The 22,821-nt window shown below is 25.6% G+C and overlaps 1 protein-coding gene across 13 annotated transcripts in view; it reads left to right on the top strand.

Annotated features, from left to right (window-relative positions):
• The first annotated feature begins 3,553 nt into the window (after positions 1-3,553).
• LOC101234408 (sorting nexin-30) overlaps positions 3,554-22,821 on the top strand; it is a 62,462-nt gene continuing 43,194 nt past the window's right edge. For 2 of the 13 annotated variants that reach the window (XM_065810548.1, XM_065810551.1), the window contains exons 1-2: positions 12,671-12,842; positions 20,489-20,583. In XM_065810548.1, the coding sequence (XP_065666620.1) occupies positions 20,492-20,583 (92 nt within the window). In that variant the 5' untranslated portion in view covers positions 12,671-12,842; positions 20,489-20,491. Of the gene's footprint in view, positions 3,970-12,670; positions 12,843-13,645; positions 13,808-14,020; positions 14,217-14,547; positions 14,724-16,398; positions 16,543-20,488; positions 20,584-22,821 lie in introns of those variants that run through there. The other 11 variants (XR_010641854.1, XM_065810552.1, XM_065810544.1 and 8 more) reach the window with 10 other exon arrangements.

Here is a 22,821-nt window from a genome sequence, read left to right on the forward strand (position 1 = left end):
ATTACAATTGAATAATAATTCTAATTTTATTTCTTTTATTTGAGTAATATAAAGTAGGTTAAGTTACTAAATCTTCAGTGAACCCTGTCCTACATCAATTATGACTCTAACAATGGCTTTCATAGGATCTAATCAACGTAGAGAGCAGATTTTTTGAACAAGTCTAGTGAGATCTTCAATGTATACAACATCTTTCAACTCTGACTTTTTAAGTTCATCTTCCTTTCCATATAAAAAAACAATTTTTTTGTAACTGTAAAACTTACCTAGAGCATGAGACCGCTTCATAACCGTAGCAATTGAATTCTTTTCAACACCTAATTGTGAAATACCATACTGTAAACAATGTGATACATTAAATATCATGGATTTAAAAAAAAAAATTAATGTACTGCCGTTTAAACTGTTATAAAATATTTAGACACCTAAGCAACCAAGATCTTTTTGTAAATCTCTAAGAATATTACGAACAACATTTTTAGGCAGATCATGATTTTTCTTGATATCAAATATTGTATCCGTAGAGACTACCTGATTTTTTTGGAGCTTTGGTTTTAGTACTGCAGGTAGGAGTGATCCTCCTAAAATTAGAATAAAATATTGCAGAAAGTCATTATAAATTAATAAAAAAATAAATAAAAATCTACCAGTGGATAATTGTAAGGAATTTTCATTCTTAACTAGAAACTTAAAACAGTTGAGGTTATTTGCTCTGACATATTTTCATCCTTGAAAAGAATAAGATTCTTAGAATTTTGAACAGCTGATATTCTCGTGCATGGGTACCTAATGCCCTTTCCAACTAGTTGTAAACAATCTGTGCAGAATAAGTTTAATCTTTCAATGTAGAGATTTTCATTTGACTCAATGATACAATCTCTTAAGTTAAAAATCTTGTGGCTGCGCTTGTCTGATACCATACAACAAATTGGACCTAAGGATTGATCCTCAGTTGGAGCAATCCTTCCTACCTTTATTAGTAACTCTATTCCACAAACCTCTTTTATCATTTTTACAGGCTTTCCTTGCGGTGAACAAGATTGTTTGTATTTTTAGTGAAATATTTTAGAAAAAATCTAATAAATATAATAAAATATTTAAAAAATATAATAATCTTTTTGGCATAGAGAGCATTTTTGCAACGGCAACAAAGTCTAGTGGGAAATGCATTTATATCTAAACTGAATTTTTTTCCTTAAAAGATGTGCTATTTGATATGTAAACTTATCTACTTTTATTGTTATTTAAAAAATGTTTGTTAATTTAAAATGTTATAAAAAGTAGTTAAAACTTTTACAAAATAAAATTAAAAAAGTTGTAAAATTTTTTACAATATTTCTAAGCAAGTCCTCGACCGCTTTAAGAGCTTTATTAATGAAACTATTTAAGGTATTATTATATATTAAGTTAACCACATTTTGAAGACAAAAAAAATGAAATGTCACGTGGCTTTCTATGATTTTTGTAATAAAAGTAAGCTTAAATAATAACATTAACATTGTTTTTTAAACGCTAATTTCTGGATTTCAGAAAATATCAATTTTGGGCAAAGAAGGAACGCTTTCGATTTTATTTTCAACACATTCGAGCTCGTACATATACACATTAATAGAATCTGAAGAAAAATTTCATGTCTTTTGAAATTCAACCTAAAACCCCTAGAATCAAGCAGTGAATAGTGTCCACATAGTAATAACTCAACGGATAACTCAACGGAGCATGCCATCATCCAATTTGTAAATGAAATCTCAAAATCTTCTGAACAATCAAAATATACTTTAGGTATTTTTATTGACCTATCGAAAGCCTTCGATACGGTCAACCATCACATTTTACTTGAAAAGCTGAAATACTATGGAATAAATAAACAAGTGTTAAGGTGGTTCAAAAGTTACTTATCGAATAGAAAACAATTTGTTATTGGTAATGACTGCTATCAAAACAATTGTCTAAATATAACATGCGGGGTTCCACAAGGTTCAATCTTTGGACCACTCCTTTTTTTAATCTAAATAAACGATCTAAATAAAGCAACTAATCTGATGAGCATCATGTTCGCAGATAATACTAATTTATTTCTCTCTAAGAGTGATATTAACGAACTTTTAGCTACAGCAAATAAAGAACTTGAACATTTATCCCATAATAAACTAATAAACTAACACTAAACACCAAAAAAACTAAATGGACACTTTTTCATTCGCTTAAGAAAAAAAATTTCTTACCCTCAAACTTGCCTCAAATCTTTATTGACAATATTGAAATTAAAAGAGATCCCGTCAACAAATTTTTAGGTGTTTATCTCGATGAGAACATTACTTGGAATCAACACATTAATTATATATGCTCTAAAGTCTCTAAAAACATTGGAGTTTTATACAAAGCTCGAAATTATCTCAATAAGATAAATTTAAGACAACTCTATTTCTCATTTATTCATTGTTACTTAAACTATGCAAATATTGCCTGGGGAAGTACTGAAAAAAGTAAACTACAACTTCTTTATCACTGTCAGAAACGGGCAATTCGCATAATTAACTTTGCTGATCGTTTTTCTCATTGTAAACCTTACTTTATTGAAATGAGAATTTTAAATATATATGAACTCAACGTCTTGAAAATTTTATGTTTTGTTTATATGTGGAAAAACAATCTATCTCCTCCAGTCTTTAAAGATCTCTTTTATTTAAAACCAATCAACAAATACGAACTTAGAAATATAAATTTTTCAGAAAAAACTTTTTGTCACACAAATTTTAATCAATTCTGAATTGCCTATCGTGCGCCACACCTGTGAAATAAACTTGTTTTGCCAAATTTTGATTTTGATCTAACTAATTCTTTTCATCTTTTTAAAAACAAAGCAAAAAATTTTATTCTTTCTCAAGATAACATTTTACAATATTACTAATCACTTGAAAAAGTTTAATTTCTTGTTATTTTTTTTTATTTTTTCTCACGTTTTGTATTTTATATTGTTTACAATATTTTGCTAGTTTATATTATTTACAATTTAACTCGTGTAAAAGATTAATATATATGTATTCTTCATAATACCTTGCACTTCACATTTATTGTAAATAAAAAAATATTAAAAAAGATGTAAAAAACTATATATTTTATTATATTTTATAAGGTCCCGATGTCAAGATCCTTGTGATCTTTTTTCGGAAACCTAGTTTATATTGTTAGTCTGCTGTATTTATATATTTGTAAAAGTATTTTAATAGTTTATTTTATTGTATAACGACTGACTTTGTAAACTGAAATAATAAAAAAATTAAAAAAAAACATAGTTACTAAGTATAAGCAAAAATCAGTTGAATAACTATATGTTACATTGGTATAGGTACCTTATCAATTTGTTTGTTAAAAGCGTGCGCGCGTACTATTAGCAAAAAAATATTTCGACGCGCGTATTCATATAATGCCAACCATTTAAGATACACTCTAATTATTTTATAGAAATAAGTCTAAATACTATTAATAGAAATAACTTTAATTACTGATCCTACGACAATAATTAAAATATTGTCTTAATTTATCTAATGTTTTAATTTCAAATTTTATCCAGCATATTATTTAGTTTTTAGATAAATGAAAAGAATTATTTTGATAACCTATTTATATGGATTACAAGGGTTACCTTATGGACTACAAACAAATTTTTTACCTTTGGTGTTGAAAAAAGATGGTTATAACTTATGGAATATAAGCTTTATTCATCTGTTGAGCTTACCATGGTTACTTAAGGGTATTTTGGCAACACAATTAAATAATTGCGTGTCACAAAGAAAGCATTGGATTTGTTGCTCATTAATGTTATTATCAGTTTCTTTTACTGCTATTGGTTTTTCTTTTAACAATCTTTATTTTCTAACCATTTTGCTTTTTATAAATAGTCTTCTAGCTGTAATTATGGATATAGCAGTCGATGCAACAGCAATTGCATTAGTTAAACAGGAAAATGTAGGTATTTGTAATTAATTACATTTTATATAAGTTATATAAATAAACATTATTTTTGTTAATAATACTATGATATAAATGAAAAAAAAAACGGTTGATAATTGATAAAAAAATGATTATTTGATCGGTATTTGAATAAAAAAAATATATATTGACTAAAGTGTTGGGTAACTCTACAGTTAAGCGGCCTAAAAAAATTTTAATTTTTTGCTTGTTGTGCTCTCGTCAGAGGAGACTTTTTAGACATTAGGAATATTAGGTAAAATAATAAAAAAAAAAAGATTGTTGCCCTAGGCTAAACCCTAAGCCGATGTAGCAGCACTTCCTTGTAGTAGCAGGCTATAAGATAGTCAATGTAGCAACACTCCCTTTTAGCAGCAGGCTATAAGATATATCAGCAGGCTATAAGATTTATGTACTGAAGCCAATAAATATTCCTTATGCTTATACTAAAAAATGACCACTTTGAGCAAGTCTCCACACGAGAGCGCAACAAGCAAAAAAATAAAATTATTTTTAATTGCTTAACTGTAGAATTACCAAAAGTTGAACTATTATTTCAGTTTGCAGTGTGTAGAGATTCCCATATATTTTGCCATAAAGAGATTCCAATATATTTTGTCATATTGATTTTTTTTTACATATTAATTTATCTTTAAAGTAATGACTTTTAGTTAAAAAAAAATATATCAAAAATTTATTAATTGAATAAAAAATTAAACATGTTTTGAAAATAAATTTTATCCCTAATTGTTTATCATATAGATAGGCGATTCTCAAATTAGTGAAACCAGTGTGTTAATTTTTCAAATAAACTCCTTTACAATTCCTTTTAGCATATTTTCAAAAAAACATTAAATTTACATTTAAAACACTTGTAAAAGTTTTTGTATAGTTTATGGAAAAGTTTTGATATATATTTCTACATTAATTAAAATTTGGAATTTTTAATGTCATTATAGGGCAATTCCATGTGAAAATATCCAAGGCATGCAACCCTAAGTCTCAAATTTTGCTGATTTTTAAACCACCTAAAGATTTTAGTAAATTATAAACATCCTGAACATTTTATCATCAAGTTTCAACCAGTTCCAAAGTATTTTAGCTTGCCTTTGACCAACAAAAATCTGCCATTTTTTAAAATGGTTTTGGTCCTAGTTTTGTTAGATTTGTGTTTGAAAGCTTAAAATTTGTACCTTTACATATTTGTGGGCAAGGAATCCAATGAAACAACTAAAAATATTTAAAAAGGAACATAACACATAAAACTTTAACATTCATCACAATTTTACTTTGGTGAGTCCAAATTAAAATTGTTGAGTTATTCACTTATTTCTAAAATATCTGGAATTTTTAGAAATAAGTGAATAAACAAACTTTTTGAAGTCTAATTTATAATTTAATTAATATGTTTACAAAAACTAAATATTATTATACATTTTTTATCAATAATTTCTAATTTTAATTAGCGTTTTGATTAAATTTTTGATTCGTCAAAATAACCACCTTTATTCTGTATTACAGCTGTACAGATCCTCCGCATACGATCAATCAATTTAAACAGTTTTTCAGGTTGTATTGTGTCCCATTTTACTTGCAGTATGTGCCAAAGGTCTTTGACAGAAGATGTCTGTTCTTCTTGCACATTCCTATCAAGTTCTTCCCACAACAACTCGATTGGATTAAGGTCTGGTGATTGTGGTGGCTGTTCCAATTTTTTTAAATATTTTCTGGCTTTAAAGATCAGCTAAATAAGTTTTGCCGATTTGGCTGGGATGTTTCGGGTTATTATTGTGCATAAAAATATGATTGGAAAATAACCTCTCACCAGAAGACAGCATTTGATGTTCTAAAATGTCTTTGTAGACCTCTTTTGTCATAATTCCTTCATTTTTGTGTAGGTTTCCAATATTTCTTCCACCAAACATCCCCAAATAACCACAGATTCACCCCCATATTTCACAGTGGGTTTTAAACATTCTTCTGAATACCTTTCCCCTGCAAATCTTCGCACGAAAACACGACGTTTTGAACCAAAAACTTCAAACTTGGATTCATCTGTTTAAAGGGGGTTTTTCCATTCTTCAATTGACCAATGTTGATAATTTTTAGCCCAATTTAGCCTTTTTGTCTTATTAATTGGTTATAATAATGGTTTACGAGCTGCTACACGCCCATGCAAGCCAAAGTTCTTCAATCGATTTTTCACAGTGGAAGTGCTAATTTTAAGATCATTAAATTGATTGTACACGGACCTAATTTTTTTGGCAGTGTACCTTCTATTTGATAAACAAATCTTTTTTATTTCTCTATCTTGTTATTTAATAGTTTTTTTAGGTCTTCCAGTTTGTTTTCTAGTTGTATTTTACCAGTTTCTTTGTGTTGTTGTAATGTCCTTTGGACACAACATCTTGAATTTTTCATTTTTTAATTTTCGACTTGTGAATAACCTTCTTCATGATAAACTTGAATTTTTTCTCTTTCAGCAATGTTCAATTCCTTTTGTTTACCCATTTTTTCACTTTTTTTACAATTTTTGCCAAATTATAAATATCAATATTCTGTGCTTGTTATTTTTCTTTTTACAACAAAAAAGTATACCACACGCAAAGTTTATTGTCACTCTAGTAAAGGTATTAATAACACAATTTCTTAACAGTGGGTTATTTTCTGAATAACTGATTATTTTGACAAATCAAAACTAGTACAAGTACAACCAAAAAGCGCAAGTTAAAATTGGAAATAATTGATCAAAAATGTGTAATAATATTTAGTTTTTATAAGCATATTAATTAAAGTATAAATTAGACTTGAAAATGTTTGGTTATTTGTTTATTTCTAAAAATTCCTAGCCTGCCTCAAACTTTTTGTCGCTAGTGTGTATATATATACATATATATATATATATATATATATATATATATATATATATATATATATATATATATATATATATATATATATATATATAAATTAGTAAAAACACTTTTCTAATTTTTGATTTCTTCTACACTGTGTTTCACCATCAGTAGGTTCATCAGGAAGAATCCTGATGAACCTGCTTTCTTCCTGATGGACCTGCTGATGGTGAAACACAGTGTAGAAGAAATCAAAAATTAGATAAGTGTTTTTACTAATTTATTATTGCTCTGTTCTTTTAGAACATTGAGCACTCTGTTTGTAGAATATACTAACATAATATATACAGCGTGGAAAATAAGAAATCAGAGTCGAGCGGTCAAACTGTCCGGCTAATACATAAAATTGACGGTCAATTGTTTTTTTTGGGCGGTCAAAATTTTAATTTTTTTTTTGGTTTAAATTTTCATCATAGTAATTATTCTGCATGATGAAAATTTGTAAATAAAAAAATAACTTGATACTTAAAATTGAACGAACTTGTATTCCTTATTTGTATTTTATTTTGCAACTATAATAATTGCATAAGTTACAAAAAACAAAGTTTTATGTAACTTAAAAATGTTTTTTTAAAGATACATTTCATCTGATTCATTATCCAAAGTTTCATCGAAAGACGATTTTAAATCTAAAGACTCGTCTGATGACGATTCAATTAATCAATCAATTAATTAATTAATTAAATCAATTAATGTTTTTATAGTTTTTTGTTGTTGCTCTTTTTGAATAAATTTTCAGACTTTTTTGTGTAGGCCTTCGCAATGTATCTTCGGCCTATAATTCAATGGCAGGATTCACATCAAATTCTTCACTATTTGTTTAATCAGTGCACACCCGAATTAAATTATTTACCCGTTTTCAGTTAAGCGATTACTTGTTTCAGTTTTAATTCTATCCATAAGAGAATTTTTCCATTTGAAACAGGCAATAGGAACAACAATTCAACAAGAAGTAAAACTGGACAAAAAATTTTTTTTCATAGAACTCAAAAATATTTGATACCATACTTAACGGTACTCAGTTTTATCTGGTGCCAAATATTTGATAGTGTAATCAACTAAGTTATGCCAAGCATTTAACATATTATTTACACTCCCAGTGAAGCCAGCATAACATAACGGCATATTATAAAAGTCAAACAATTTTTCAATGTTATCATCAGCAAATGAATTATTGGTGTTATTTTGAAACCAGTGTTTAGGATTAACATTCCATACATATCATGAACTGTATTTTGTGCTTCCAAACGCTCTTCTGTGGATTCGGCAATTAACGCTACAATCATTGATTTTGAATTCTTAACTAAAGTTAGTGCGTTTGTAAAGTCATGTAGCTCAACATCCTGGAATGAATACTTTCCAGTGTTGTTTGTTACTTTTGACTGTTGGTAAATCATTAAACTCTTTTTTCTTCAAGCAACTTAACTGTTTTTTAGTTTGTTCAATAAATCCACATGATGCTATGGAATCAATTTCGTTGTTTTGAAAAGATAAAGATAACAACTTTGCTGGCGATAAAACTTCTATGAATAATGCTAAATAAAGAGGTATTCGTCCATGATCCCACTTCTGATGATACTCTTTCAACTTTGCTCTTTCTGCTTGAGTAAAACTGAAATCTGTAGTCATGTTTTCGAGATATTTCATATATACTCCATATTTGTCTAAGATCGTATCAAGTGTTTGAATTTTATGTGCAATCCATCGTATTCTTATTTATTATTGCACAAGTATTTTCTTTTATAAAAAGTTTTTATTGCTCAAAACACTGTTTTATAAAGAACTTTTGTTGTATAAAAAAACGAGCATGAAATAAAGTATATTATTTTATAAAGTATTTTTTATAGATAAAATCGAAAAAAAATCCCAATATAACTATTGCTACAATATAACTATTCCCACAAGGGTAGCAACAGGCTTTCCTAATTGTTGTAAATTTTTTGGGAATTTTTTATAAATGTTATACATTTTCGAAATGATGTTATTGATATCGCTTTTATTTCTGCAAATTTATCTTTTAACGCTAACTCTAGGCAATGTGCAACACACCAATCAAAAGTTATCCATGGAATTTCTTTCTAAATTTACATTTGTCCTACTTCCTCTATTTACAGCTGCGCCATCAGCACCAAAACCAACTAATTTAGTTTCAAAATTTTCGATACCTTCTGATTCAAGGGAATGACTGATTGTATTGAAAACTCCTTCAGATGTTCCATATTGAAGATCAGAAATAGAAAGAAAAGAACACTCAACGCTCATCTTGGTCTTTTCTAATGGAGTAGGATCGAAACTGATAAATAAATATAGCTTCTTTTTCAATTACAGATACATCTGTTGATGCATCAGTTAAAATACTGAAGTAATTTCGTGTTTTTAATTTATTTCTGAGAATATTTGACAAATCAATCCAAAGTAATCAATAAAAGTTTCACAAGTTATTTTATTTCTATACGTTTGGTCAAACTCTACACCATGATTTTCTTCCAAACGTAGTATTTTAGGGTATACGCTAAGCGGAAGCTCTTCTTTGGCAATAAAGTATGCTACCTCAAATGTTTTTCTTGTTAAATTTAGATCTTTCGTGGTCATGGTTTTCAGGCCTGATAAAATATCAGTTTGCCGCATTTCTTTCTGCAGGTTGCTTAATTTATCATTTCGTTCGCTTACATCCATTCCTTTACTTTTCATTGCTAATTCTTAGGCTCTTTGACGTTGCAAACCATTTGCACGATCAACTGCGGCACTGTGGTGTATCCTACAACTACCTTCATCGCTTCCCCATTCCAGCGTATACCTTTTATAAATATCAATTTGTTTAGCATACTGACATACAGTACATTTTAATGGTGTAACATAATTTCCATTATTTAATATCTCTAGCCAATCATTAGCATTATATTTTGCAAGAGTAGTGTTTACCCATTTTTGAGCTGTTGTTTGCTGTAATTTTCTACTATTGAGTTATTTCTTCTTTTCAACAGGTGTTTTTAATTCCAATCCTGCTTGTGTTAAAAATGAAAGTGTTGTTTGTCTCTTATTAGTCGCCTCCATTTTTAAATGTTGATGTTTGACGATTCTCTTATAATTTAATAATATAAAAAATGTGCAAATTCGCAATTGTTAATTTGAAATTTATTTTAAACTCATTTCTTGCTATGACTTCGGAAATTGCAGGAAAAGGTAACGAGAAAAATAGTCAATGAGTCAGTCAATATATGTACATTAATTTCAACCTATTTTATCTGTCAGTTTATGTTTATGTAGTCCATTCCTAATGTTTTTTAAAAAAAAATTACAAATAAAAGATCTTGAAATATAATTATTCTTTTAAAAGTAAAAAGTTAGTTGTGATTATTCAAAGCTATTTTTTAAGTAAAATTTATAACTTTGTTCACAATTAGTTTTCAGCATCAAATTGTTTAGATATTTAACTTATGTGTGAAGTGTTTTGGTTGTCATTTTATTTGTATTGTTATTTAAATTGTTCTAAATTTTTAATTTTTTTTATACTTTTTTTTTCTTATATGTAAAAGGTTTATACAACTCTGTACAAGTTGTGGCTTATAAGGTTGGTGTATTGCTAATCAGTGTTTTGTCTGCTGCTACTGCAGATATTAGTACTACATTTATCAGTTTCTTATATGTTTTTGGTGCTGTTGCCGCTAAATTTTGTATCACTGAAGAAAAGATATGTTACAAAAATATTAGCCAATCAAAATTATTAAGTGTCAATGGTATAAAGAATAGAAAAGAAAAATCTTCTGTTTCACAAGGAATGAGAAAAAATCAAAATTCTTTTTTTGCTCATTTCAATATATTATGCAGTTTATTCAGCTCAAATTTTTCTACTTGGTTTGGATATCACACAAAAATCCTTGTATTGTTATGTTTGTTTTACAAAGTTGGCGAGAAAGGTTTTACTTCAATTTTTCCTTTATGTATGCTTGATCAAGGAATGAATATCCAAACCATATCACTTGTAAACAGTATTGGACAAGGTTGTTCTTTGTTTGGTTCAATAGTTGGTGGTCTATACTTTAAAAGGTAAAGTCTTTTTTTACTTTAGCTAAAGTAGTTGTGTGAAGATAATTTGTTTTGTTTGAAATTAAACAATAATATATATTTTTGTAAATAAAAAATCTAAAAAAATTATTTTTTAAATTATTTTTGTAAATGACTCTGTTCTTTGTAAGAGGACCTTTGTGTATTGCTCTAACAAACACCCCATCAGAGGGTGATTAACTTTTAACGCTCATCAATAATACCAAACTTCCTAACAGAACAGGATTCCACAATCCTATACAGGCGTCTGATACAAATAAAGGGAGATACACTTTTTGACAGAGTTCAACTTTTAGAAACAATATCGCCCCACTACTCATGTATTAAATTTCAAATTGATAGTTTCAACAAAAGATCTTGTCCAACTACAAGATGTAAATCCATTAACAGAACCAATCCACCAACAGTCCAACGACTCAAACAATGAAGAAATCATAATCAGTAACATTCACATTTCTGGAAATAAAAGACAATTTAAATGACATCAGTGAAGCAGCTTTGAACCCACAGCATTCTATTGGGAATTAATTACCTACAACAACCTAGTTGACCTTAACAAAAAGTTCCTACTCCTGATACACAACCTAATATATCATTAAGAACAGGATGTACGATCAAAAGGCCAAAGTATCTTGATGACTACTTTCCTTCATAGATTGTTATCCAAGAAAAAGTCATTACACCTCATACCAAAGCTTTCGGTCACAAAAAGCTTTGGTACAAGGTGTAATGACTTTTAATAACAGTTAAACATAAATAACGGTTTCACAGCAATTATTAATTAAAGAATAGGTACAATACACTACACACTTGTATAAGTTTTATGCAACCTGGTAAGATGAAAATATGAATATATTTCATAAAATTTATAATTAATATTTTTTTTAATTTTGTTTAGTTTTTGCTTGGTCAAATTGGTTATAATTGTTTGCTGCTTGTGTATGTTCATGCATATTATAGCCTTATTAACCACAAATGTAAATAGTTTTATTTACTGTGGAGTTGATGGATTGTTAAATGTTTGCAGTGGATTTATAACAACATGGACATTTTCTCAAATGATGAACTCTTCCAAGAATGTTCCGGAAAATTATCAAGCTATTCATTATTCATTGTTATCGACTATGGAACTATTTGGGAAGTTATTTTTTGTGAGCTTTGCAGGATTGTTAGCAGATGCTGTTGGTTACACTGTGTTTTTTTCTTCTTGTTGTTTTATACAACTTTCTCTAATTTATGTAATACATTGTTTAGAATAAAAAATAATTATGAAAATAGTTTTCATAAAATATTTTCCTGTTTAATAAGTTAAACATAAATTTAATCCAATGGTAGTTGTTTATGTTAATTTCAAAATAGTCAATTAACTAATTTAAAAATACTCAATTAAAACTATTTAACTATTTCTGATATAAAGCCTTGTCTCTGAAAATACAGCATTTAATGTGTTTCTTTATCCATTAGCGTGGAGTCCTTTGGGCCTGGGGGGGAGGTAAAATTATGTTTACTGATTGAAGCTGTCCCCAACAATATCAAATGTTTACAATCAAAGTTATATTTATTATACTTTTATATTAGGCATTTTTTTAAATAATTGATTCTTTTGTAATCTTTTGTAATCTATATACATAAGAGTTTTTATTTAACAAAAAATAATTTTATAAACATTAGAGTTTATAGTTAAAGAAAAGTTATATGCTTTTTCTTTTTTGAATCAGAAACGTTAAATATTAAAAGAACTCAAGCACTTCAACAATGAATGAGTGTGAAGCAATAAAAGAAATTAAAAATAAAACAATAAAGTGTAAAGCAATAAAAGAACTTAAAAGTAAAACAATATGAAACAAAGAGAGAACAATGAAAGCTGTAAAGCAATGGTTATGCTAGACGGTATGTTTACAATTTATTTAACATTCCAGTTTGTTATGTATATGTTTAAAATATTTTATTTTGTGTGAAGAAATATAAAAGATTATAATGTGATTATCTCTCATATTACTTTTATTACTATCTTTGTTTATGACATCAAATATGTCTCTTTTTATTGCTACAGTTTCTTGAAACATTTTTTACTTACTTCATAATATTGTCCAAATTGCTTTATAATTAAGTGGATTTTCAAAAGGAAATCCAGGGCTCCCAACCTTAAAGTTTGCTATTTATTTTACATAATTGCAAAAATGTTTAGCCAATTAATATAAGAATTTATTTTATTTGATACTAATAATCCAGTTAACTAAATTTTATTGAATTACTTTTAAATAATTTATTGCAGTTTTGCAAAAATTTAATGCAAGAAGTTGCATTAGGCAAAATATAAAATTTCAAAGTTTGATATGTTATAAATTAGTTTAAAAAAATGAATAGTTATAAACTCTTTTTTTGTAAAATATACAAATAATTGGTTGTTACTTAAATTGGTTTGTCAATTTTTTTTTTCTTTCATTGTTTATCTAACAGATTTGATAGTATTGAACTTTACATTTTGAATTTATTATATCTTTAAAGATAATTAGTTATTGTTAAGTAGGAAATCTTTATTCGATAGTCTAATATTGACAATGTTTAACATTAACAGTGTTTAATCTCAAAATAAATGTTGTTTTAATAATGTATTTTTACAATTTTTTTGATGTAACTTTTAATATTCTTTACTTTGTCTTAAACTGTTTTCTTTCATTGTGATTAGCAAATGGTCTTGTTGTTTTTGTCTAGTGTGATAAACTTAACAAAATATTTATGTTGAATGTTTTTCTTCCAGATATCGATCTTTAATCAATACTTTTTTTCTTATTTGATGTTTGCAATTTTTTACTTCTTGTAATACAATATTTTATAAAAAAGTATTTTTTTTGGTAAGTGTTTTTTTTGTTATTTGATCTTTTGAAAACTTTGTGTATTATTTTTTTGTTTTTGTTTTATTGATTTAATTTAATGTATTTATGTTGTTGTTTTTTTTTAATATATGATAGTAATTTTTATTGATGTACTCTGCTGCAATTGTATATACTGGGTTGTTCAATTCACCCTTTTTTTACTTCTTTTTTTTTGAATCCAATTCTCTTGTTAGTTTTCTAATTAAAGATTTGCTATATATATAAAAAAAAGCTTACAATATATAGGAAGAACAGAAAATGTATCGTCACTTTATGACAATTTAACATTGTAATTATCTGCATAATGGAGTTACACCAAAATGCCAACATTCAAGAAAAATTACCCATTGAAATATTCTGCATTAGGATTGTTAGACTGCTGAATAAAGTTCAATTTTTTTTATTATGTTTTTAAAAAGTTTTTTATATCTTTTTTTTTATATCTTTTTTTTTTATATCTTTTTTTTTTATATCTTTTTTTTTTTATATCTTTTTTTTTTTATATCTTTTTTTTTAATTTTTATTTTTTTTATTTGTTTACAAAATTATTTCAGTTCATTTTTTGTTCTTTGATGAATTATTTACTAATATATTTATAAAAAATTATTTACTTGTTATGCAAAAATTCATGAATTATTTATATTTATTCAAACAGTTTTTTAATTATGTATATTTATTTTTTGTTTATCAGATAATTTGATAAGCTTTTTATTATTTTTTTTTTAAATCTTGATATTTTAAGATTGTAATAAAGTATAAAATTGTTTAAAGATTAATGATGCCAAAACTTGAAAGGTCAAGATCAGAGATCTTTACACCTCTCCATTTTGAACGAGCCTCTCGCTCTCTACCTGAAAACAAGAGTTTTATTTATAAGTTCTCAAACGCTGCATTGGTATGTTAGAATAAAAAAATCAAGTTATTCAGTGTTATTTTTTAAATTTATTATATATATATATATATATATATATATATATATATATATATATATATATATATATATATATATATATATATATATATATATATATATATATATATATTGTTTATACAACAATAATAATAAATTTGAATATTCAATAGCTTTCAAATTTATTTGTTGTTTTGTAACATAATTAGTAATAAATAATATTAATTGTTGCAAAATGATAAATAGTTATTCTTTATACATTTAAAAAAGACAAAACTAATTTTAAGCCAATTTAATTTTTTAAGATTATCTAAAAAATTCAATATACAATTTATTAGTAATGATTGGGTTTGTATTATGTAACAAATATATGTAACAGTTTTTCTTGTTTTTAAGTAAAAAAGTGCAAAAAGTATTCTTTTATCTTTTATGCTTTTATTTAAAAATTAATTTTTTTTTGTAATATATCTTAAAATTGTGTATACTATTTATTTGTTCTATTATTATTGTATATAATATTGTAGCTGTAATTAAATGGATTATTTTTATTAAGGTTACTATTTATTTTATTTATTAATATTTTTTTATTAATTGTCAATTAGTCTCTTTATGAATTTTTTATTAAATCTTTATTAATTTTTTTATAGTTTTTTAAATATTCAGTAATCCCAATTGTTATGATTATTTTTATAATAGTATTAAGCATTGTTATATATTATTGCCATGTCTTTTAGACATTTTATTATAATTTGAAGCTATTATGTTTATTATTAATTTAGACATTTTATTATAATTTGATGCTATTTTCTTTATTATTAATTATCAGTTATTATTGATTTTCTTTTTTTTTATGTATTTCATATTTATAATTTATTTAAGAACAAAAAAAAAAGAAAATTTTTAATACCCTAAACAAAATATAAACATAAGTATTTAATTTAAAATTTTAACAATAACTCTACATACTGGTTGGATAACAAAATATTTACATAAATATCTATTTTAAAATTTTATCCTCAACAAAATATTAACATAAATATCTAATTTAATACATATTAGTCTTTTTTCAATTCTAGGTAGGCTACACAAATATATTTATTTTGCTAAAATACCATATAAATATATTTTTATATCCTTTAAGTATGTTTAATAAATCCTATTTTTTTTGAATTAATGACTCATCACATCAAATGAGTCAATTTATAAAAAGTTTTAAATCCCCAATTACTTGTGAGATCAGAATATTATGCTGATTTATAAACAGTTTAATAGAAACATGTTTAAAGTTTACAAATAATTTTTTTTTAAATTAACTTTTTTTTTTAATGAACAACAAATTGTTGTTGTTCAGTTGATAAGATATTTCACTGCTTAATACTATTATGCAATAAATTCTTTTTATTTCAAAAGTTCAATAGTGGTAGATTATAAAATCAATTCTATAGTTGATCCTTATAACTAATATATGCTTAACAGTTGCTCTTAAAAACTGATACTCTATTTATAGTTATGTATATAGTTTTTCTTAATAACTGATACCTTATTTATAGTTTTGTATATGGGTTAATGTTATCTTAAAGTTGAATCTAAATACTAATGCCTTAAAAGTCAATAACAAATAAGTTTATTTAAAAAATGTTATATTTGTTTTGATAAAAGAAAGACAATAAAAATGTTGTTATGAATATCTTGTGTTATTATGAGTACTTTATGTTATTATAAATACCTTGTGTTGTTATGATTAACTTGTGTTGTTGCAATTAGTTCATAACAAACTGTACAAAGTAGTTTGTGTAATAATAAAGTAACAATTATTTAATTTTTGTTTTTTAACTGTGTTACACTAATGTCTTGCTTATAGTTATTCATAATTTAATTAACTTTTTGGTTTTGAAAGTTGTAACTAAAATAACCATGGTTTTAATGCTGACGTTGTTTTGTTTTTTTTTTCAAAAAAAATATTTTTCTCAACACTAGTTCTCAAAATATAAAAGTAGATTACACCTAAATAAAAACCTAAAACAAAGATATTATTAAAAAAAAAAATTAATGAGTTAATTTTACTTAGCCAATCAAAACTTTTGTAGTTCCCTGGGCTTCCTTAAGAATTTAAGGAAAATTAGAATATTATATTCATATTATATATAAATATATAAATGAATATTATATTCATATTATAAATATAACTTCAAATATAAAAGCTATAATCTAAAATATTTATTTGAAATATTTAATATACTTTTTGTAATTAATATATTTTATGTTTAAATATGTAATTAATATTTTATAATTATGTTTAAATATGTAATTAACTTTTTGGAATTAATATATTTTATGTTTAAATAATGTTAATTTATACTTAGTTGCTTAACCATCCATCGTCTTTAGTTATTCACCTTATTGTATTTTTCATTTACTTATTTATCTATTTGTGTATTATAATTGAGGAAAGCATTGTCAGGCAAAACATTTGATGTTTATTACAATTGCATAAACTGGAAATTAACTATAGATTATTTTCTCTTTTCCAGTTTGTAATTCCAGTAAAATAGCGCTGGTTACATTTTTTTACCCAGTACTAATTTACTATATTTACCTATTGTATACCTTTTTTTGTTGCATCAGATTTTGATGCAATCTACATCAAAATCTGATGCAACAAAAACAGTTCCTTATGATGTTGCATCAGATATTGATGTTTTCAGTATTGTTACAAGTATATCAGTTGTGTTACAGGTGTATTCTTATTACATAAATACCTCTATATTTACACAAATTACACAAATACCTCTATAATTTTCAGCATTGATTTTTATTTATCATTGGTTTTATCAATGATCAAATTCGATTGGTTTATAAATTAGATAGCGCAACTTCAAGACTTAAAAGTTAACATTGTAAAATAATAATATTGTTGAACTAATGATGAGATATTTTAATAGTTAAGATGCCTTTAAAATGCTCTTTGCAAGTTGAATTATAACTTAACTACAACAAAAATATCAGTTTATAATTTTATTGTTTCAGACTTTACAGCAGTAAGTCGACTGCATTGGCCAGATGATGCACCTTTTGAAAGCAAATATGGAAGCAACGGCCATTAAACCCACTATCTGTTTTTAAAAATATTCTGCCTGTTGTTTACCCACACTAGCAAGTAAAGTTAGAAAAACTGTAACTTCGAGTGGTTTTTGAAATGTTTTACCAGATGAGTTAAAGCTTTTTTTGAAAAATAATAAACTTGTATTTGGCAATAATCTTTGTCAAGTGATAATAACAATGTTTTTGTTTTCCAGCCTAATAAAAAAAGTTTAGACATACAATCAACAATATACAAGCTTGGTGTTCCATTATTTTTTTTAGAAATTTTCGATGATTATTCATTTGTAGCTTATAATAATGGCATAACTTGTAATATTTCATCTTTAACTGTAAAAAAATTAAAATTAATAAATATCAAAATCAGCTTTATTTGAAGCAGTTAGATTTTTAAATAATAAAGAAAGTTGGCAATTGGTAAAACAGCTTACGCTAGATATCAGCAATGCTATAGTGCATACATTCTATGGCTTAATTAATCTAGTAGAAACTTTGCGGAGTAATGGAGCAAAGTATGTCTTATAAGTTGGTTTTTGATAAATTCACTTGAAAAACATTTTTCTAAGCTTTGATAGGGATCTGGAGGTACTAACTTTATAAATGTCAAATCTGTAATTTAAAAAATTCATATTCAACATACTAAATTGATATTGCAACTTGACATTCCTGTAGATGGTATTGATGGTCATACTTGTGACATATGTTGTAGAGATGTTTCTACTGATGAAAAAGAACTGCTGGATAATATATATGGTCTTGAAAGCTCAGTTAATAAATCTACATTAGTGGCTATAGTTTACCAGGCCTCGACGGGAAGTGAGAAGTTAAGCTCTCGCTTCCCGTCCGCCCACACTCCCCTAAAACGATTTACAATAGCAATTTATGGCTCTCGCAAAAGTATAATTTTTTCTCTCAAAAGTATAATTATTGTTGTAACTAATTAAAGTACTCAAAGTCATTTTTATATAATAAAAAAAAAACGCATAGTAAACTGCAATGCTTTTTAAAAAACTTGTTTGTTGCACACACACAAAAAAAAAATTAAAAAAGAGCGCTGATTTAAATGCTAATGTTTTTGATTAGATTAGACTATTTGATAAATATAAAACTGTTACACTCTAATTTATATTGATAAAGTATAAAATTATTTAACTGATAAAAAATAAAATAATTACACTCTAAATTATTGCATAATAATTTTTATTTTATGTAATAAATTATATATTTTATATATTAATTACTTTAATATATTATTCACTTTTATTGTAGAATTTCTAATTGTTGTAATAATTCTTTAAATCCCTGCATTCTGTTACAATAAGAAAATATAAAATATATTTTATAAGCAGTAAAAACTTTTATAGCTTTTTGTCAAATTTTTTTATCAAATAAGTAATGTTGTTAATAAATAAATGAATAGCTAGTGTGAAAATCCAAAGACAACTCTTGTCTAAAGAATGTTTTCATGGCACAATAAATGACACTTGTTATGTATATACTCTTGTAACATTAACATTACAAACATATGCTTGTAAAAAATGTTTTATGTTTTCTAAATTAACTAAATTTTTTTATTTAATAAGCAATTTTTTTAATAATTAAACAGATAGCTTGTGTTAAAACCAAAAGCTCTTGTAACAATCTCTTTAGAAGAGCAGCTTGCATGGCTCGCCATTTTTGTTTTAGGAGAGCTTTTCTCTGCTCTTGCATTCGTTTACTCCTGCCGAAGCCTGGTTTACATAGCTAGCTATGTGTAAAAAAGCAAAATAAAAATTTGATGACAACCAATTATTATAATAAATATGTAAGTTATCTGAATAGTCTAAACAGAAGCAGGCTTAAAATTACTTCTGGTACTTTTGTCCAATTGTCAATATTTTGCTTTTTATTTTTTCAATGTGCCACTGGCCTATTATGCAGAACATTTTGTGTTACTCATTTTCAGTTCATAGCAGCTAAATATAAATTTAAAATCACAAAAACACAATGCAGAATATATTCTAATATTTTGCTAAAGATTTATACGCTAATTGCCACTCTCAGAAGAATCTTAAAGCTCTCACGAGAATACTAAAGCTATCATAGTTTATGTAAAAATTAGTTTTGTAATTTATGCTATTTTCTTGTTATGCTTTTTACTTCCTCTCTAGCCTTTATGTCTCTCAATAAATTTGGATTTGTAAATATTTACCCTGTTGAGATATATTGATAAAACTTTTTTTTGTATAAATGGATTTTTGGTGGTGTTTTTCATTATCTTTTTTTTTAGTTATGTTTCTGTAAGCAAAAAAAAAATGTGGTTATCTTTCTAGTATATAGTTATTACATTGTTATAGTTCTGCTTGTTATTGATATTATTTAGTATTACATTGATATTTTTGATGAAATTTGAAATACAAAAAATATAATTAGTTTTTAACATTTTTTTTTGTTTTCCTTTTATATTTCTGTCTTTAATAGATATTTTCATTAGAAAACATAGACTATCATTACATCCTACCTTATATGAAAATATATCAATAAAAGTAATAAAAGTTTACCTTAAGTTTTTATAGTGTTTTGTGTGATGACAAGGCCTGTTATTATAGAAGACCGTGAATTATAGTACAAAGTTTATTTACAGTTATATAATAAGTGTATTTTTGTTCTAGAACATGCAAGAAAACACAACTACGATGTTGAAATTAGCCAAGTCTGAACAACAGCTTCATGAAGCACTAGAAAAGCACAAGAAATATGCCAAAAAGTATGTAAAGCACTATACTCAAATTATATAATTGGACAAATTATATATATATATATATATATATATATATATATATATATATATATATATATATATATATATATATGTATGTATGTATGTATGTATGTATGTATGTATGTATGTATGTATGTATGTATGTACGTATGTATGTAGAGATGTGACGCGTTTTTTTGGTTCTTGTTTTTTTGGTTTTTTTGATCGTTTTTTTGGAAAAAAAACGCAGGGGTCCGTTTTTTTGGTTTTTTTGGGAAATATTTAAAAATTTATCATTTAAGCTACTAAATTTAACTTTAATGGCAATATTATTAAACACATTTTAATTTCAGATTTATATAGGAAAACAAAGGTTGAATTTGACTAAAATTCTTTTCTTTTGGTATGTTTAAAGGTTTTATTGTTAATGTTTAGGTTTACACGGTTATAGCAGTCCTGTAGAAAAAATTATTAGTTAACTTTATCTTCCTCTATTTAATTTTTATTGACTTTATTGTTATATATTGACACAATAAACACTTTTTATCTAAATATATTATACTTAAATACATTTACTTAATTTTATTTAATATTTGATATATATATATATATATATATATATATTATTATTATTATTATTATTATTATTATTATTATTATTATTAATTTACTGTACTTATAAGGTTTTGAGTTGCAAATAAAAAGTTATAAGCAGTTTTAAAAGCTCTTTTTAATAATCAATTATGTTCTCTATTTAATTATATTTAAATTTTAGATATTTTGCACAACATAGTAAATTTTAATTATAAAAATGAGTAAAGCAGGCCATACAAGAGGGAGAAATAAAACCATAGTTTCCAATTTATTTATATCCATGAAACAAATTAGCAAAATGGAAAGAGTTAAATGTTCCTTTTGCTTTAACATTATGTCTAAAAATGGAACTCAAATGACTAAGCATATTGAAAAATGTTGAAAATGTCCTAAAGAAATAAAAAGTCTATATGCAAATAAATTAGCTCATAGTCAAAAACAGCAAGATTCTTCTGGAGATGCTGAACCAAAAGCAAAAAATCCATTATCTGATTCTTTTGGAACATCCTCTTCTGAATCAATTTGTAGAAGTAAAACACCAAGTTCCTTGTTTGACAGCATGACAAAAACTGAAAAGGTGTGTTTTATATTTTTAAATTTTAAGATTTAATTGAAGAATTAACTGATATGGCAACTAGCTTATTAAAAGTTCATGATGCATAGATTTAGGATTTGTTTCATGATTGGCTGATGTACCAATATGACATTATCTTTTGCAGGAACTGATTGATACACACCTAGCCAGAGCAATATATGCTAGTGGATCGTCACTCCACATAAAATAGAAAATGATTTACTTAACAGACTGGTAGACTTTTAAAATATGCATATTATTTTATAAATAATTTTGATATTAAATTTATAACAAACAACACTGAAAACCATTTCAGTAAGCAGAAATAATATATCAGTAAATAGGTTTATAATACTTATATAGTACAGTATATAATATATCTTAAACTGTATTGTTGGAACATTAAGCCATTCTGGTGAATATATGGCAAATGAAATAAAGAAAGTTTTAGAAGAAATTAATCCTAATAAAGTTTTGGGCATTGTGACTGACAATGCTGCAAATATGAAAAATGCATGGACTCGTCTAAAAGATTGTTATCCCCATCTTCATTGCTATGGATGCATTTCAAATGGTTTAAATTTACTGTTCACAGATTTTTTTAAATTGACAACTTTAAGTGTTTTGATGTCACAAGTAACTGATATTGTTAAAGAGTTAAAAAATTCTCATTTATCTGTTGCAGCATTTAGAGATATACAAAAAAAATCAGCTGGTGTAGTAACATGCATTCCTTGAAACTACCTGTGCGAACTAGGTAATACAACTAAAAGTATAAGTATAATGTATATTACAAAAAAAATTGAACTATGTAACTAATTTTATTATACAATCATAAAAATAGATTTAATAAATTACTTTACTCTAAAAACTTAACAGTTAGCCCATTCTCAAAAAAGGAAGAAGAAGCCAAAAAAATCTTCAAGAAAAGAAAAGATTTTTGTTTAACAGAAATTCACTTGGCTGCTAATATACTAGATCCCAAATTTCAAGGCAGAGTCTTGACTGGAGAACAAATAATGAATTAAAACTAATAAAACATTATTATTCAAAAATATTAGAATATGCAAATTAAA

The sequence above is a fragment of the Hydra vulgaris genome, chromosome 11 (genome assembly GCF_038396675.1).
Source record: "Hydra vulgaris chromosome 11, alternate assembly HydraT2T_AEP".
NCBI classification, from domain to species: domain Eukaryota; kingdom Metazoa; phylum Cnidaria; class Hydrozoa; order Anthoathecata; family Hydridae; genus Hydra; species Hydra vulgaris.